Genomic DNA, 20,024 nt, shown 5'->3' with positions numbered 1-20,024 from the left:
ATACAGTCATAGAATTTCTGAACAAGAACTTCTCATGAAAGGTCAAAGTTGAGATGAAAAATACTGTGAATGGGTCTTTATCCAACCAAGTTTCTGGGTTTTTGTCAAGTACTTTTGCATATATTTTGGAGTTTTAGCTACAATTGGCTTAAAGGAAGGACCAGGAGAGTATAGAGCAAGTGATGTTGTTCTGTACAGCACTGGCTGGACTGCAGCAGTGTGGTGTGAGGATCCCATGCTTCCCAGCCTCTGGTACTAGAAAAATATTGTGGTGATTAAAATCATAGTTTAGGGCATGTTCAAATCAGAGGAGAGCCCCACAAGGTTGTGATATCTTTATATTCTTGAGGGAAAGTCCTGGTGTTATCAAACTCAGTGCCAATCTTGTCACATCAGTGACACCAGTCTGCACTGGGGTCAGCCCAGCATCCCTGCACTGCTTCCATCCTAAGTCACCATCTCTTTGTACCTTAACATGCAGCAGTATGTTACAGCAGTAACTTTACTCCAGTTTTACTTCTTGATATTACTCAGATAGCTTAAATATTTTGTGTTCCTCAGTGGAGTCATTAGGTGGGGCATACAATAAATTTCATTTTTTTATTTAGGGAGTTTTCCCTGCCATTACTTAAAAGCATTCATGCTTTAAATAGCAGTTAACCTTTTTTAAAAAGTTGCTGTAAAAGTCAAAATGTGCTGTTCTTCCATACTTCCAGACACCTGTAATCTCAGCTATGCTGCATTGAAATGAATCTCCTATTTGCTTTGTTTGGGTTTTTTTCCCATTTTCTTTTATACCATGTGAATCCCGTGTCTGTCCTTGTTACATCAGGCTTCCACAAGGGCCACACAGGTTGATCTCCAAGTTCGTCCTTTCAGTGAGCATCCACTGCTTGCCAGTTTTCCCCCCTGAAGAAATTTTCTACATGTTGAGCAAAAGTGGTAAGAATTATACATTTTTTTGTTACCTCTCAAGAAGCTCCTGCTGGGATGGGCCGTGTGCTGTCTGTTAGCATTGTATTGGAAAGAGCTGCATTTTCCCTGAGTAGAGCTTTGTTATGAAGTTCATTTGACTGAAAATATTTTGCATGCTTAACTACCTGCTGGTGAATTTTTCTATGCCAAGTAATGTGTCAGGAGCTAGCGGAGCATAGTAAGTTAATTACTTGTGTGCATACTGTGAAGGAAAAGCAAACAGCAAGGCACTGGTGATACGAAGAATGAGACTTCATTTCAGTCACCAGAGATTGTGTTGTTAATGAATCCATTCAATCAGCAGGGAATTGGTAATGTAGATAAGCCCAGGTATGGCTTTGTACTGATAGGAAGATTAGTCCCTCAACCAAAATATTGCTTTTAGTGAGAGTTTACTAATATTGAATAGTTTTTCAAAAGCGCCGGTGAGATAAAGTAACAGCCTGAATAATCATGGCTGTCTTGAAAAGACATGATGATGGTCTTCTAATGTGCTCTGCAGACACCATATAAAACCAATATCTTACAGATTTCACACTTAAGTGATACATGCCAGATTCCATTTTAGGGTATATGTCACCATGGGCTGCCCAAACACTGCTGTGACTAAAGAGCACAGGGAGTTGTGTTCAGAGCTGGCTGCTGCCTTCGCCACACTGGACAGGGAGGGGTGTAGAAACACCTGCCTTGCTTCCAAGCATCCTTGGTGGCAGCAAGGGAAGATGCTCCCATAGGAGGCAACGGGAGCTGTGGGAGCTGCAGGCAGTGAGGTGGAGGAACAGGTGATGCCCTTACATTGCCCTGGGAAAAATTCATCCTGGGAACAGCTGCACCCTAAAGCCTGCAAGCTGCACTCTGGGTTGACCTTCCCTAAATGAATGGTTCATGCAGTGCTGGAGGAAAGAACTTTTATCCCAGCTAGGGTATCTTTTGGGGTTTTTTATTTAACTCAGTGTTTGAATGTGCACCACAGGTACTGTGGGAGTGAATCTCCTGCAGCACTCACTCCGACTCCATCCATCACAGCAGGTCTTCGCTGCCAGCGCTCTGCAGCAGCTGGTTTTCCCCCACAGCAGCTGCTCAGGTGTTTGTGTGCATTTCACTGCCAAAGGGAAGTGCTGGCAGGAGGGAAAGGGCTCTGCCTGTCCTGGCTGGGCAAGGCTGTGGGGCAGGAGAGGGGCTGCTGCCAGTGCCCTCCTCCAGCACTGACTGGTTACTACCTAAAACTAATCTGGAGAGAAGGGGTACAAGTGAATAAGATCCACATTAGGAACATTAGGTCCTTTTCATGACTGGTTTGTTGGGTTTTTTTGCTTTGTTTAGTTTTTTGAGGGATTTTTTGGTGGGTTTGTTTGTTTTTTCCTAACTCTGGACTTTCCTATTTGGAAAACTAAAGCTGGTTTGGAATAGTTTAAGCCATTTAGTGTAACATACTGAAAAAGACAGATATAGAAAAAAAATGAGAAAACCGGTTGTAAATGTTCTCTGTTAGCCTCAGAAACAGTGCCTTCTGATGGAGTACCTCAGGCTGGACACTATGGCTGCTTATTGTCGACCTATTCATTCCTCTTAAATTAATGGTAGAAACATAGACTGAATGTTAATAGAAGTTGAGGCCAGGGTTCACGATGTGTCATTACATAGAAGCTGGCAATCTCCCAGAAACTCTCCTGGGAGCTATTTTACTGGTGCATATTAGTGAAGAGGACAGCTGGATTGAGAAGACTGTTGGAACAGAGATGCCATTAAGAACTTAGTTGGGCAAAAGTTGATTTTCACCTAAAAAGGAAATACCATGGTAAAGCCAGTATTTGTCAAGATTTGATGAGTGATTTGGGGGACTGCAGTGTTTTCTGTGATGTAATTACACTGTAAGGTCCCAATCTGGTGGCTGTCTCTGGTCAGGTTAGGATCAACAAGGGGTTTTGAAAAGCTGAGGGTGACATGTTTCAACAACAGATAATTTTATCTTCCTGGCTTTATTTTTTAAATCCATCCTCTGCTTAGAACACTTCTGTTTTTTGTAAATGTTAAACCTGAGCAAAAGCAACAAGTGAGAATCATTTTTGTAGTAGGTTTCTTTTGAAATGATGAGTACTTTTCAGCAGTGCCTCTGGATAGGCTTTATTGATATCAGCCCTCCCTCCCTTTATTCCCTTTCTGTATTGCTCTGTGCTCTCTGTGGGTGTTTTATTAACTTGCATCCTGCAAAAATTCAATAAAAATATACAATTTTTTCCTGTCTTTCCTCCTATTTTCTTTTTTTTTTCATTCTGGCTTTCAGAGACAGAGCTCTGGGGAGGGCTTCTTTGGTTAGTTACAAGGAACAGATGGGAATCAAGAAAAGGTACTTTCTGTTCCTGTACCCACCCAAATTGGAGGTAATTAAGTTACAGTGAGGCATCATTTACGTTAGCAGTTTCTTTGGTGAGATCAAGCCTATTAAGGGTACGTGTGAGAAGTAATAGGATTCAACTCTGGTGCTTTGAGAAATAACTGGAACTGTTTTTTTTCTAAATGTGTTTGCAGGCGCCAGGGTGTGTAGTGGGACAGTTGAGTCCTGCACAGCTTTTTATTTCCGTTGCTCTCTTCAAGTTCTAAACAATCCTTGCAGCTGCTCTGATAAGACAGGTGAACTTAAAAAGGAAGGGAGTGAAATGGAGCGTGCAGCTCCTGGTGGTAGGAAGAAGACAGAGAAGCAAGATGGGAATTTTAGATTTCCTGACATAAATGTCATGGCTTATTACTGTCACTGTCATTCAGTGTTCATGTTTGAGCCCCTGGGCAGGTTCAGCAGCACAGGAACATTGATGCTTCAGCAGGGTCTCATTCAAGCCCTCAAACAACCCATGATCTCTGGTTTAAAAACCATAAAAGGTTTCCTGAGCCCATCACGTCTGTTTCTGCAGGTTTTCTTCTTGCCTCACTACTCCTGCAGCCTGAGGTCTGTCCCACAGTTTCAGCTCAGCTAATGCTCCCAAGCTGCTGCCCAGTTTCAACTCCAGATCCTGTGGGAAATTTCACCTGTAGTATGGTGGTAAGGTCACAGGCACAGAGTGGCAAGCTGGCTGCTTGTCTTCCTGGCTTTTGCCTGTTTTGGGTTTCGGCAAGGGTGGCTGTAACTAGCACCCAGCCAAATTCAGGTCCTCTTCCTTCCTTTTCTTTCAATGAAATCTCATGAAGCCCCCAAAGCCTCCATCTGCATCCAACAAAAAGTTTCTTGCCCAGTTTCTTCATCTTGTTTGCTCAGATTTATTTTCTCAGAGCTTTGTTCATGCTGTGCTTTGTCCTTGGAGTAGCACAGATGGAACTACAGTTTACATCAACATTATATGAGCTTGTGCTTTTTCATATGTTTAATTCTATGAAACACCAGACTCATTTCTTCTTTCATCTTTGCTCTCTGGAAGAAATGGCGTTTCTTTTCTTTCTCATGGGAAGGTTGATCACCTTTCTGGTGTGTTAGCGCCAGCTCTGGAAGATGGCCTTGGAGAAGAAAGCATGAAGCAAGGTGTTACAGAGAAGGGGAGCTTAGCCCAGGGGGCTGCATCTGTTCAAGTTTGAGATGTTTTGTACTGTGTTTGTCTTACATTGTTCAGTTTAAGCTTTTTGAGGCAGCAGCTGCTTACTAGTGAGGTTTGGAAGAATGGAGCCTCTCTTCCTTTTGCTGCATTGGAGCACTACATCGATATAAATATCCCTCCTGTGAAGGTCCATCATTATACAGCTGTTGCCCTGTAAATGAAAAAAAGGATAGTGGACAACGGAGACCCTTCTCCAGAGAAACCTGTCCTGGATGTGATCTCTTCAAGGCACCCATTCCCTGTCCAGGCACCCATTACTGAAATATATGTCTTCCTCCCAACAACACACTGAGCTGCTGCATTGATTCATAATACATCTCCAATCTGTAATTTCCATTGGGATTTATGCTTTTTAAAATTACATTTAGGAAAAAATCTATTTTTACGTCTATCTCTAGTCTTCATGGGGCTTTACTGAACTAGTGTAGGAATAGAAGAAATTTAATTTACGATGCCTTCATATAAATTAATCTCCTGTTTTTTCCTTATATTGTAAGTTATCACCTCATTTATTATATGCAGCTCAGGGTGAGCAGTTTTTAAAAGGCCTCTGACAGTTATGAAATGAATGGTGTGAGATGTCAGGTACATTTATTAAAAATGTAGAAAATTATAAAAAACAGAGGATGTAGATATACATTGTCTCAAGTCACTTGCCACCAGCAGACACTTTCAATACCACAATTTATCCTCCCACTCAGTGAGTTCTGCATAATGATTTCATTGATATTGTTGTGCTCTGTGCTCAGTATAAATAATTTTGAAATTTTAGTTATAAAATTCAACAGGTCATTAGGCAAGTCTGTCTAGAGTTTATTGTGTGAGACACCCCTGAAAAAGCCCCAAACTATTTTGCCAGCACAGCTAAACTTAGTACCATTTTCACTTTTGTGTGGTGGTAAATTATTCAGCTCACAAATGCTAAAACTCAAAATGTTTATGGAAAAAGCTTGTTTTAGTAATTACACTTATTCCACTTTTTTGTGAGCTGCCTGCAACATTAGTCTTAAGGTCCTGGTGTTACCTAGTGTTGGATATTTATCATACGTTTTTGCCACTGGCAGGTTGATAGGTACAGTGTGAGCTTCATACAAGATTCATGGCAGCTTCATAGTTTTTTGAGGAACAAGACTGGTATGCAGAAAGTCTGTATATGGGGGGGGGTGATATATATTAAAAAAACACCGTGTTTGTGACTGTGTAATAGAGAATAGTTCACTAAGGAATACAAAGGTTGAAAAGATACATTAAAAATTTCACCAAAGGTAATTGAAGGTTAGGAAGTTTAATTAAAGAATCCAGCAATAACTGTAGCATCTGTGGATATGAAAGTTTAAGGAGAACATGCACGTCACTCTGTCTTTCAGTTTAAAAGCTGCAGACATTATAAGATAGTTTATATTTAGATTTAAAGCCTTTCTTTGCATCTGCCACTTTTTGGCAGTGTGACAGTATCACTGACACAAGCAGTTTTGAAGATCCGCTTTCCTTCCACAGCCCCATGGCTGGGCAGTGCTGTAGCTGTAGAGGCATCAGTGCTTCTGTGCTGCTCCTGGTGGTGGCTCAAAGGTTATCTAAATCCAACTGCTTTTTGTTCCATCTTCCTGTATTCTGTTTGTTCCAACAAGTTAAGATATGCCTTATCAGAGGTTGTTCTTGGGGAAAGTTTCTTTCAGATTTTTTGACTTCTCGGAAAACTGTCCCAGGGTGTTTATGCCTCTCCCATGCCTTGCACACCCTCCCTGTGTTGAGCTTGCAGGTTGGGTAATGCTGAGACCTGTTTGGGTCTCAGCAAGCTCTTCAGGATCCTGCTCTTGGTATTCGGTCTCATTTTTCAAGCAGTAATTGGAATTTTCTGCAAGCACGAGTGTCTCATGTTAAACAGAGTAATGATAGAGAATAATAAAATGAAAAGCCCTTTTTCCCCAGGGCAGGAAATCTTTGTTCAAAGCAGCACTGTGAACTCTTAACTACAGGCTCTCCGTCTCCATCGCTTTGATTTTGGTATGCCATCATTTTAGAGCAAGACAGTATAATTTCAGCAACTTTTCCCCCTAATATAATGATTTAACAACCTGGTTGCTTTCTTTGCAATGGGAAGACCCCTGAAAGATGCTACTGATTTTTATCAAGGCTTTCAGGGATTTTTATACCTTTACCTCTGCAGCCTCATGCTAAATCAATCAGCAAGGGATATGTCATTCAGATAATTACTTTCAGCCTTGTACCTAAATGCAGTCTTTAGGTTTCATCCTACAGATTTCACTTGACTTCTGCTTCCCAGGAGGGGATTGGAGGTGAGAGGAGAAGGTAAAAAGAGGCTGATTTTTCAGCCAGTCTGGATCTGCAGTGTGTGCCTTGCCTCCTGTCACTACTTACGCGGCATAAGCACCTTCTCCAGGGCCTTCCTGGACTTACTGATACAGCTCCTTTTAAATGGCAGTGATGATGAAATCTTACGGCATCAAGTAACGGCTTCAGGTTTTTTGGTCCCAGATAACAAAGAGGAGCCCCAGGATTGAGATTTCTGAAGGATGCTTTCACTTCTGTAGTGAATTTCACTGATATTTGTTTGTTTAAAACAATTTTTTCCTGTTTGAAAATCCAGCCTGATACTGAAGTTCATTACTTTGTAGCTGAGCAAGGGCACCTCTTCCTTGTTCTTTCTCTGTGCGGAAGAAAGGAACTGGTTTTATTTACTGGTGGTGACATTTCAGTGTTTCTTGAGATCTGGCTCATGATGGAGCAGTTCAAGTAGGACAGAGACTTGGAGGCAGAGATTCAGACTGTAGAGTTGCTCAGCTAAATGCTGGAATGGTTGGGCAGGTCGCAGCTGCCGGTCCATGGAAAGGGAAATATCTCCATTTATCCAGAGCCTGTAAAATTTGCAGAGGTTCTTATCTGCTGTGGTCCTTGAAGTCTGTAGGCTGCCCCTCCAGAGCTGTGCAAGCAAAGGCTGGGACCTCTGTTTTTATTTGTAGAGGAAATGTTAATTCATTCCATCAGTCCCTATTAACTGGTTGGATTTTGCCCTAAGAGAAATATGGAATTTTCTCCCATATTAAGATGATGGGATGGGATGTCTCCATGAAGTGACCAAGCTAATTGCAGAAATGAGGGGATTTGATTGCTTTGCAATCATGATTACCATTTTCATTCAAAAATGAAAAGTCAAGAGACATTGAGTACAGACAAAGATTTGTCTGAGGTAATTCTGTTAAAAAAAGAATCAAGAACAACAAATAATAAAAAACCTGCAAAATTTAAACCCCTAAACTAGTTCTTTCCATGTCAGGCCTGAGATTTAAAGTCACATCTTTTTAAAAATGTTTACAAAACAAGTGAAATTTAAAAAAAAAAAAAAAAAAAAAAAAAGTTGATATGTCTACCTCTTTCCCAACTTACGAATGGTGAAAATCACTTTACTCAAAAATTGCTAATGTCTGTTAAACTATATCTGTGTAAAAGTATATGTGTTACACACCAGTTTATATCAGAGTAGCTCATCCATTAATTAAAAAGTTATGTAAAATCAAGGAAATGCCAGTGTTTTTAATAACAGATGTTTTAAGCAAAAGACTGTGGGAGAAAAACAAATATATTTGATCTTTTTTTTTTAAGTGGAAGTTTTTATAAAAGCTTTAATTAGGTTTTGGCAGAATACATTAATGTTTTTCGTTAATGAAGACTGCTCATTGCTTTGTACAGTAAAAAGAAGAAAAAAGTAATCTTGGGTTATGTATCAGGAGCAGACAGGGTATTAAAAAACTATTAAAGTTACTGCAGTCATTGATAGAATGATTTTGCATGAGAAAAGAATCTAGGAAGCATCAGGTAATTTCAGACAAGGATGGATGATAACATCTCTGGCCTGAAGTGTGGGTTAAAATGTGTGTGAGACCCCACGTGTTGCTGAGCTCCCTGACCCCAGCTCTCCTTTCAGCCTTGGGAGCCAGTGGCCCTTTTGTCCCTGATTTCAGCAGAGAAAAGGTCAAGTCCACAGAGACCTGGCTGCAACCCAAGCACCCCCTGCTCTTGCTGCCATGCATTTGGCTGATCTGGGGTGAATCCAGTCCTCCTGCCCCAGTGTGGGCCTTCAGCTATTGGACCCAAGCCCATGGTTTCCTGGGGGCAGGACACTGGTTTCAATTCCTGAAGATGCCAAACCTTATCAGTTATCATTCTTTCTGTGTTGCCCCTGCATCAAATATTCCAGCTCCATGTTGGGATGTCTGATGTTTACCTTTGCCTGCATGTTGTCCCACCATCTCAGTGGACATGTGTATTATTTATTAACACAGTTGTGGGCTCTTAACTTGGTTTCTGAAAACCGAATTATTTATCAGCCTTAAAAGGCCAACTCAAATTCATTCGAAATTTTATTTGATTAAAGCCACCATGCTTACTGTTGGAAAAAATGAAATACAAATAGCAGTAAGTTCCTCTGTTTCAGATGGGTAAATGTCACACACAGAATTACAGGATTTCTTTTTTTAACTAGGTTTAAGGGAAACAGAGTCTTTATTTAGTGTCATGTTTTTATTTAAAAGCATTTATTTAAAGTTCTAAAAAACAAAGAATTCAATAAAGTAAGACAGGTGTAACTGCAAATGATTAATGGTATAATTCTCAGTACTTTATAAAGTGTCTAACGCTGAAGAGATTTATACAGTGCAGAATGGCAATTGCGCTTTTATGGAACGAATAGGTAATCAATATCTGCAAGCTTGGAAAAAGTGTTCTATTTCCTCCTCTAATGATATAGGGTTTTTTTGCAAAGCAAGGATGTCTGGAGCATAAGACACTTGGAAGAAGAATTAATTTGAAATCTGTAGTGGAAGATCAGTTTCAATTAAAACTGCACTTGAATGTCCATGGAAAAACAGGCAGTTGGGCCTGAACCCTTCTGATGGCTGAATCAGTGAATCCCACTGCACTATTCTTGATTACATTTTATAGTTTGTTGAGCCTTTTTTTTTTTCCTGGGTAGGGGATATAATTTATTTAGTTTGGTTTCAAACTCAAAAGTTTTCCTCTCCCCTTCCTGGCCCACCTTCTCCTTTCCATGCTCATTGTTAAAGCTGAGGCAGCCCCAAATCTGCGCTGCTGGGAATGGAGATGTTGGGGTCATGGCCTCTGTATCTGTCTAGAGCTGCTGCCATAATGGCGTAGGTCATATTGCATGTAGTCATTTACATATCAAAACCTTGTGAAAGAAATGAATGGCAAGCCAACTGTTTATAAAATCCTGGGCTGTTTTTAACTAGCAGGTCTTGAACCTCTAAATCAAAGCTTAAGCCTTATGACTGTAATTTGTGATGTCAGGACTTGGAGTCACAACACCAGCACTAAGTTGAGGTTTTGAATTGCTGAGAGAGTTTCATTGCATTAGATTTTTTTTTTCTTTAATAATTCAGCATGAGTATGGAAACATTTTATGCATGGAAACTTACACTCTCACATGAAGAAAGCAGATACTGCCAGGCTTTATTTTGTTAGATTATAGATTTACAAGCAAGTGAAGCTACTGTGTTTATAGAAAGAGAGTTATTGCTATTAAATTAATTCAAGCAAGTTAAATTAATTTAAGGGAAAAAAAGCAGACTTTTTTTTAAAAAATAAACAAAGCCTTCAAGGGTCTGTGTAAAACTACATTTCAACAAGAGTCAGTTCAGGGACCTAAGTCACTTGAGGTTTTAATTCAACATGGAGGTTTGTTTGTTTACCCTTATGGCTTATTTTATTCATTTTGACAAGGCAGTTTTCACTGCAAACAGGTTGAGAGCTGGCTATACATAAATAAATAAATAAATAAGACAAGATGCATGGAAGAAACTCTACAGTCCCTGTTAAAATAAATCTGCCTACTTTTTAAAAAAGGAAAAATTCCTCATTGGCAGCAGAATACTTAAAAAACAAAAAAAATTGGAGTGCACAGCTCCTTTTGAATGCACAGCTGAAACCACTGTGATAGCCTCTGTGGGCAGAGTGCTTTTGAAAAGCTCACCCCTTGTTTATAATATAGACAAAAAACAAGAGCTTGCAGGTTTGATAATGTGGAGTGCTAAATATTTAAAGCAAATTCCCAAATTTCTTGGGGTAGATGCAAGGTTATATGTAAAGTAAATATGAATTTTCAATTAACTCACTACAAAACAATTACTAAGAGCATCCTGATTGGAGAAAAATAGCTGTGTTTGAGTGGAAGACATTTGGTTTCCCTGTGTATGGGGTTTTAATAGTTCTGTTCTCCTTGGTTGTGGTACATTGGGAAATAACTGAAAGCAGCTCTTGCTGACAATATAAATTGAACCCTGAGATAAACAAAGCTGATTTTTAACCTGGGCAGATGATGTAAATGATTTTTAGAGGATATTGCAATTTTGCCTAATTGTACTTGAAAGTAAAATTTTCTTATTTCAGTACCAGACAGCATTTGTGTGTGATCAGTATAGCTAAATCTTGCTATTGATTAAGTGTCCTGCATCAGCTCATGAGAAGAGAGCATGAATGCACTTTGCAACTAGACAGATTAAAACCCAGGGGCCAAAGAAATTGGCCTTCCCAACTGCTGGGTTTGGATGGCACTAATAGAAGATATATATGCTTCTCAGATGCAAGGGTAATAAATGCACATTGGTGCATCATTTCCTGCTGTCTTCCTGCTGAATAGACCTACTACTGACTGTGTAGTTCAGAGGTGTGACATCAGGGCTCTCAGGAGAGCAGAGTTCAACTCTGGGTTGTAACTTGGTTTTGGTAGTTGAACCTGGGCAAATTGCTTCCCTTCTCAGCTATCAATTTCCCTGTCTTTACATGAGAATAATGTAGCTGATTTCTGCTGTAAAGCACTTCAGGAACGGCGGGCAACAAGTGCTTTACAATGAATCTGTGCTGTTATTTCAGGATCTTAAACCACTGTTTGCACTCATAGGAAGAACTCAGTCTCTGTTAGTAGAATTTAAGGGTTGGAGAGGGAGGTCATAAGAAAAATTTGAAATTCATTTTTGATCTTTCTAAGTGTGGTGCTGAGGGTCCCCGGTGTTCTAGTGCATCTAGGGCTGATATGTGGTGTGGATGACAAGGTCTTTGTCTCAGACCTTTTATTTTTCCACATTATTTTAATTGTTCACCAAAACCAGAAAACTCATGTAAGAATAGCAACAAAATAAATTTACAGTGTATTCCTGACAGGTCATTGTGCTGTTTACTTCTTCCAGAGTAATTTTTTTTCCATTGTTGTCTTCTTCAAATTTACTAACATACGTTTAGTTTAATTCTTTCTTTTAATCTTTTCTGGCTTCAAAGCTCCGAAAGAAATAAGTTCATTAATAACGATCATATTATCTAAGCGTAGTATTGCAAGAACACAAGTTAATGTGTGGCTGTTAATATAACTTGTCCACAGTGAAAAGATAAACTATACAGTAATACATTAAGGCTGGAGCTTTAGGGAAGTTCCTGTAGCAACATGGTAATTGATAACATATGCATAAGAGGAGCTTGGGAACTGCAGAGAATTTTATAGAATAGTAGTTTTTTAAAAAGGCCATTGTTCATTACTGCTAGAGGCAAAGTTGGAACACGGCACAAAGCCAAAGGATTTCATTCTCCTCATAAGTTTACAAGTCTTAACCTCTTTCAAATGTGGGAATTGTAACTGTGGTGGAGTTACCTGGGGAGCTTAAGTGCTTTAGCCTCACACTTTATCCAACGCTGTTGAGCCACTGGGATGTTGACATTGGTGTTTTTTAACAGGTACCTATGGTCCTGAGCATTGGGTGACTTCCAGCGAGAAGTGTGGGGGTTCTCACCAGTCTCCCATAGACATCACAGACCACCTGGCCCATGTTGGAGATGAGTATCAAGAGCTGCAGCTGGATGGTTTTGACAATGAATCTTCAAACAAGACTTGGATGAAAAACACAGGAAAAACAGGTATGTTCTCTTCTGCTTGTCTCCATAGCCTGCCATCAGTCAATTAAAAATTCAAGCCATGTTTCACCCTCCTCCTTTTTCATTGTTCTGTTGCTTGGGTTTTGTGGCATTTTTTTTAAATGTAATTTTTCAGTAGGAGCCAGCTGCCTCTGCCTCTGCATTCTGTGCAGAGCTAGTTCTGCAGATTGAGTTTAAGGGGCTTCTTTTTAAGGGCTGCTCTTTTTTTTTGGTGGTGTTTTTTTTTTTTGTTCTCAGTCTAAACTAATTCTCTCAGTAGTCAGTTATTCCTCAGAATAAAAGGCAGTGTAAGAGTTTCAAGGTGTAACCTTGAATTATCAGCTTTGGGAGGCTGTAACACCTAATCCAAAAGAATGCTGAGATGCAGGGCTCAGGGGGAAGGAAAGGGGAAGTCTTAGAAATTGGAAGATTTTAGAGAAGAAAGAGCAATAACTGCTCAGAGTAGTGGGGGCTTATTAATGTGTTTCTGATATGATTATAGCACAGTGTTCTTCACTGAACTGAATCGTTTTCTGCTCTGTCTGTTCTGGCTTTTAGAGAAAAAAGAGCAGGCACGAGTACTGCTTATTTTTACCAAAACAGTTCAACGAAAGGTCAAGGTTGATTTATATGCAAAGCCACGTGCATTTGATTACTCTTTAATTCTAAAAACGTAAAAAGCAGAAATTATAAGGCCACTCTCTTCATTTGACAAGGTCAAGTATTTTTAGGGAATTGGATTAAACCACTAATTAATTCAATTTTATTTATTTGAAGTATATTTTTATCTTTATTAACATCTGACATGCATCTCTATAGTGCTCTCTGTACCATGTCCCCTGTTAAGAGGTCTGTTAGCAGCACCCAGGGCATGTACCTGCTCTGGAGTTGGTGGAACAGCTGTGCACACAGTGTGACCTCAGATACACCCATCAACTCCAGGGCACTTCAGATCTGAGCCATGGCCTGGAGTCCAGCAAGTGCCTCAGATCCAGCTCCAGCAGTTCAGGATCTTAGCAGGAGCTATTGCCCCTCAGATTAAATGGAGTGGCAGACTGTGAGCCTGTTTTCTTTCACTGCAAAGCAAATCCAGTTAACATAAACCACCACCAAGCATAGCTGGGGGTTTTGCTGCATTACTGGGGTTTTTTTCCCAGCTTCATTGAGAAGTGCTCCTGTTTGCTTTGAAATCCTGACTTTGTTGTGCTTGGTAGCAGCATGAGGTTCAGGCAAGGTTGAATGCTATGGAAATTTGGTGCTTAATTAATCTACTTGTGTTTTGCACCCTGCCCTTTATGGTCAGAGAGGCTGTTTGTGGAAATCAGTAATAAACATAATTAGACCATGAAAAAGTTATGGTGCTAATCTTCTAAGGAGGATGGATGTTAATGCTGTCCCATACATGTAAGAGTAAGATTGCTGCATATATAATAGGAAACCATGTTAGAATCATAGAATCATTTAGGTTGTAAAAGACCTTTAAGAACATTGATTCCAGCCATTAACCCAGCACTGCCAAGGCCACCACTAAACTATGTCCCCATGTGCCACATCTACACATCTCTTAAATACCTACAGGGATGATGACTCCACCACTTCCCTGGGCAGCCTCTTCCACTGATTGGCAACCCTTTTGAAATTCTTTCTAATATTCAATCTAAACCTCCCCTGGCAACACTGGAGGCCATTTCTTTTTGTCCTGTCACTTGTTACCTAGGAGAAGAGACTGACCTCCACCTAGCTACAACCTCCTTTCAGGGAATTGTAGAGAGCAAGCAGGTCCCCCCTGAGCCTCCTTTTGCACAGGCTGAGCCCCCTCCAGCTCCCTCAGTGGTTCCTCATCAAACTTGTGCTCCAGACCTTTCCCTAGCTCCCATTCCCTTCTCTGGACACACTCCAGCCTCTCAATGTCCTTGTAGTGAAGGGCCCAAAACTGAACCCTGTGCCGAGTACAAGGGGACGGTCACTGCCCAGGTCCTGCTGGCCACACTATTACCAGAACCTTGTTCTGTTGAACTGAGAAGTGCCAGCAGATTTTCTGGTCTTGGCACAGTTGGCAATGAAAGCTGAACCTTCAGTCTTCTCTGCTGGGTGATTTTAGCACTGCTACTATATTTGATTTCCTCAGCCATTGGGGTATGGATTTTTGCTGACAAGTTATTGCTTCTCAGAGCAACAGTAACTGTCACTTTTCTTGGTAACTTACGGCCTTTTACTGGTAATGTGAAGACTCTTTTTGCCTTGCTGTCAGCCCTGATTTCTCCTGCTGAGCTCCTGACTCCTCCCTTGTTTTATCAAGTCCCATTCCTTTTCTTGGTTTTCTGACCTTTTGAAGAAACTTGCCTGGCATTAATTTTTAAGGTGGTAAGTGGTAGAGCAGCAAACCAAGTAGGATGTTTTGGCTTGTGGGTAGAAGATAGAGGTCGGCTGTGCCATAAATCGTGATGCATTTTGGCAGCAGAGTCTTGGAGCAGATGGCCACACAAGACCTTCATATTGCAGACTTACAGAGACAGTAAACTAAATAACTGTTTAAGAAATGGTGATGGATGTAGAGGGCATTTCTCAGCAATTAATGACTGGTTTAAAGAGACAGGGGTCCCTGGGAAAGCCAAAGGCCCTTAACCTTAATGCTCATTAACTGGCAGGAAATATGTTGCTTGGGTTACTGTTATTGCTGTAGGACCTAGTAATTTTTTTTATGATAGAACAATGAGTTATTTTTAGGCTCCGAGAGGTAATTCTATTTAGATTTGTTCTGCTCTTTTTTGTGTCCCCCCCCCATATCAGGTAAAGGGGCAGACCATGTACAGAAAACAGTGTTTCATTTAGAAAATGTAAATGGACTTTTTAATTCTCTGTCTTGACCAGAAATGCTTTTGTGCACAATTACATTGGCAAAGGCATTAATGTGGGTTTAATTTCATCACTAGAGTAGCTGGCCATAGTATTAAGTGCTAGAGATCACTTGGAGGATATACACGCATTTCACAGTTGTACTTGCATTAATTGTGTTCATACCAAGAACTTCTAAAATCACCTTCTGCTTAGAGAAACTTAAAATTTCTACCAGAAATGTGTTTTTGTTAAGTATCTTTCCTATGTGATGTGCATCACTCTGGCTGGTTCTGACCATCAGAGCCACTCTGCTAGGGCAGGGGAAGAGCTGCATTGAGTCCAGGTTTATTCTTGCTCTCACAGGGGTGATGGGCATCCAACACCAGCCCTGAACCTGAAAATGACATCACACAATTGTGGTTCTGGTGGCTGCACACCACTTTGTTTGGGTTTGTAATCTCAATTATATAGTATTTTAAATTAGTGGCTTTGGGGGTTGACTCCTTGCACTCTACAGAAATCCTGGGATTAAAGCAGTGGCTCCCAAAGCCCTGTAAGGTGATGGTTGGTTATTTCGGTCCTGAATACCAGGGGTCACAGAAAAAGGAGAGACGCTCCTGGCAGTAAGGGCATGCTGCTAAACTGGGAAGGTGATGGGAACGTGTCATACAGCCCAGCAGTGTAAGAAATACTGTAAAAGGAACAATTAGATGAACACTTCAGATTGTACATCCTCCTAATTATCCTTTTAATTATTCATCTAAAACAAGTGAAATGACCCCTGACAGAGCCATAAATTATTTGGGAACTATCAAATATTTATTAGATGCAACTGAATCACCACAGAGGTTTTTAACAGATGCATTGCAAATCTGCTTTGCTGTATTCCTCATCTCCTACAATTTCATCTATGGAATTTGTAACTAATTGAATGAGATTTCTCACCATTTAAAATACTGCTGAACTCATGGAAAACTTTTTAAGGGAGGTAGAGCGCAGTGGTACTTTCAGTCACTTATGTCTCACAGATTTGGTGTAAGCAGACAGTGACTACCAGCAGTACCCTGGCAGACACAGTCAGTATTCTATAGCCGGTTCTGCACCACCCATCCTCCTACATAAAGCACTTGGATGCAAAGGGAGTGCCAAAAGAAGCAGAAATCATGGAAGAAAACAGCCCCATGATTTTGCTGGGGCAGTTTAGAAACATCTGAACATCTCATACAATTTAACATTCAGATGGTTTTGACACAAACCGTTGAAAATTGAGCTGTGTGGAAAAATTGCCCCTGAGATGATGCTGCTGTAGCTCACTGTCAGTCCTCAGGGGAGGGCACAAAGCCTGGCCTGCAGCAGAACCTGCACTGAGTCACCAAGAGAGAAATAACTTTTATTTCACATGTAGCTTTTTTTGTTTTTTCAGCAGTGAATAAAATCCTCCTTCTTACATAATAAAATTGGATTTATATTAATGTTCCCATTGTGATGACACAGTTGGCTTAAGAACACAGAGAAATCCTTATGGGTTTTGCTATTTCCATTAAAAAAGAAAAAAAAAAATCCAAAACCAACCCCACAACTTCAATCACAGGATTCTAGACACAGCAAGCACTGGTCTGCAATGACTTTTACAGAAATAAAATTTAAATTTTAGCTCTGTTTTTAAGCAATGGTTTTGTGAGGGATGAGAAGAAAGAATTTTGTAGGGAGTAATTTTTAGGAATGGTGTGTATTAAAAACAGGAGATGCTGGAAAGGGAGGTGACCTTGTAGTGAGAGTAGCAGAAATGAATTTTTTGAAAGCTGGAATCAGTTCTTGGTTGGACCACAGGCCTCCCTGTAACATGTACCGGCTTCTACCACACAATTCTGCCCTCTGTTTGAACCTATGGCTTTTATTGTTACATAAAATACAAAGGCTTTTGGAGGAAAGAGAATACAAAGAAGATCTTTCTGACCCTCATTGAATCATGTAATAATAATATCAGAGTTACTGTAATAAAACCCAGTTCTTATGGAGGATGTCTCATGAGTGGGTCTCAAAAATGTTGTGACTCTCCCTGTTTTACAGGGAGGAGGAGCAGGGGAGACTAAGGAAGGCACCCAGCATGTCCAGCAGTAGAGGTGGGACAGGGCACAGGGGTCCCCCACCAACAAAAAAGAGGAAGTCCAAGAAACAGGAGACCCATTCTTTTCTTAATTTGTGATCTACAGACCTTGAGGCAGGGACCATGGTCAGCCATTACTCTCTGGAACTACATTAAACAGGTTTTGATGTAGTTTCCATTTAAATTTTAATCAAAGTCCAACAAGGAGGGCAAAATGTCCTTGAGAAATTTGGACTTTGGGATTTTCTATAGTCTGTGTAACTTCATAATCACTTCCAGAATTAGCCAGTATTACTTGCAGACCTCTTTTTTAAACACCCCCTGTAAAGAGGAAAATGATGACCCAACATTTTACTTGCATTAGAAGTATTCTGATATAATGAGCAAAAACTGTAACTGTTTCAGAAAAACTGTGCTAAGAGTTTCTTTCTCATTGTTCTGTGTGTGCAGTTGCTATCCTGTTGAAGGACGATTATTTTGTCAGTGGTGCCGGGTTACCAGGCAGATTTAAGGCAGAGAAAGTGGAGTTTCACTGGGGTCAAAGCAACGGATCAGCTGGCTCTGAACACAGCATCAACGGCAAGAGGTTCCCTGTTGAGGTGAGTGTAAAGACATGTGCCTGTGTTCTCAGAGAAAACAAAATCAGAATGTATTGCTGTAGTTGGAGGCCACTGTGAAATAGGGTAATGTTCCTCTCAGTGAACATAGCAGTTTGCAGGCCCTTCCGGCCCTTGCAGCACTTTATCCATGATCTCTCATGTGCTTCTGCAATATCAGCTCTGAGCTCTGCTTTGCTGGCCTTGCCAGCTCTCATGTCCCACGGGTTAAGTTGCAAACAGCCACTTTCCTCGTTTCTCCCATAAGCTTTCCATGTGTGGGAGGATCTCCTTACAAATACATCTACCGAGTGACCTCATTGTCCTCCAAAGCTTTCCTTTCCCATGACACTTACAAACAAATAGCAGCGGTTTGGGAGCCATCGTGCTGAGACTGCTGTCTGTCATCAGAATTGCTTCCTTGCACACACAAGGCCTGACCTCTGCCTGGATTCAGCTGCTATCCCTTGCCTGGCACTAACAGGACCTCTCCATAGATCCGTGCAAACAGCTCTGCATTTGCATGTGCTGGAGCCGGCTGGGCCCGAGCCAGCCCCAGCCAACAGTGGCCCAGCTATCCCGGGAGCGAGGTACAGCCTCGCACACAGTGCCCTGGGAACACAGCCATGTCCAGAGCCAGAGCCAGGCACCTGTGTGCAGCTGAGTGCAGTGATGTGCCCCGAGAGTGCCAGCACTGTCAGGCAGCCGGGTGTGGTCGGATCTTGGCTTGTGACCCATAGCCCCAGGTCGCTCTGTCCTCACTGCAGTGTTTTCTGTGTCAACGGAGTTTGTTGATACTTTTCATTCGATAGTCAAGGTTTTGCATGGTGAGATAAACAAGATGTTATCTGGGATTACCTTTGCCTGTGAGTAAGCAGATATGCAGTTCCCAAGTAGTGGTTCCTGAGCAGGTTGCAGGAAGCTGCGCTTGCTTTCTCGGAAAGCTCATGGGTGAGCAGAAATGGTGGTCTTGGGACTTGATTTATCCCCCAGCTTGCCATAATTCATCACATGTGGCTTTAGCCAAGTCACGTTTATCAGGAGGTGGGAATATGCTTTCAGACCTCAAAGGGAGGTTGTAATAGACTCTGGTGCATTATCAAAACTTCCAGTTCTCACCTGCCTGCTCAAAGTGCCTCATCACACAAGAATTAGAACCTGATTTTTGTCTCCAAATTGTGTACCTGTATGTTGGATTTTCTGAGAGGCAGAGATTTTATTTTTGTCTTTTTTTAATGAGCTTTTCCATTATCATCTTCTTGATGTAGCTGTGATTTCTCACAAGGGGCCACCCCTCGCAGATGGAGCAAAGGCCCAAATATTGTCATGCTGCCCTGTCTGTCTCAGTTGGCAATACTGGTATTTGTAAACCTCAGGAAGGTGCACTCAGGAAGTGTAGAGAGCCAGTCAACTCCTCCTCTGAAATTTTGGGGAGTGGAGGGGGTGAAAAAGCGTGGGCCTTCTTGTTTGCCTCAAAAATAGTATTTCCCCTTCAGAAACCCTTTCTTACGATCCCAAGACTGTTTGATGGTGGCTTGATGAATGGAAGCTGTGCCGGTTTGGCCAAATTTAGAAATATATCCTCTGATGAAAGGCAGGTTACAATCAGCCCTCCCCCACCAGGTTTGGGAAAAAATTGAATTTTCCTCAACGGAAAGTGAAAGAGATGAAACTATTTATTTAAAAAATACACAGGGAAAAAAAGACACTAATGCTAAATAATGAAACCTCTCATGGTACAGAGAAAACCTGGGAAAATTTCAGAGTCCTTCTGTAGATCTCCCTCTCCCTCCTTGGAGCTGGGACAGGGTGGTGGGCCCACCTCCAGGGCCAAGGCCTCGGTGGAAAGTCCTCCCAATGTATTCTGATGTTGAAACCGTCCAGCAGAGAAAAGGGGAAAAAACGAAGTCCCAGGAAAACAAAAGTTCAGCTCTCCAGAGGAAAAGGAGCTGAAAAACTGGCCAAAAGCTGGCTGGAAGGAAAGCAAGC

The 20,024-nt window shown here is 41.2% G+C and overlaps 1 protein-coding gene across 1 annotated transcript in view; it reads left to right on the top strand.

Moving 5' to 3' along the window:
- The window catches only part of PTPRG (protein tyrosine phosphatase receptor type G), a 311,473-nt gene that overhangs the window by 112,020 nt on the left and 179,429 nt on the right, over positions 1–20,024 (top strand). The window contains exons 2-4 of the mRNA XM_042015311.1: positions 833–942; positions 12,318–12,497; positions 17,890–18,038. Coding sequence (XP_041871245.1) covers positions 927–942; positions 12,318–12,497; positions 17,890–18,038 — 345 coding nt within the window. The 5' untranslated portion in view covers positions 833–926. The remainder of the gene's footprint in view (positions 1–832; positions 943–12,317; positions 12,498–17,889; positions 18,039–20,024) is intronic.

Source organism: Corvus kubaryi, unplaced genomic scaffold (assembly GCF_017639235.1).
Source record: "Corvus kubaryi isolate FWS band 111438036 unplaced genomic scaffold, C.kubaryi_AGA036_p1.0 136, whole genome shotgun sequence".
Lineage (NCBI taxonomy): Eukaryota > Metazoa > Chordata > Aves > Passeriformes > Corvidae > Corvus > Corvus kubaryi.
This window is presented reverse-complemented; position numbering and strand designations above follow the sequence as displayed.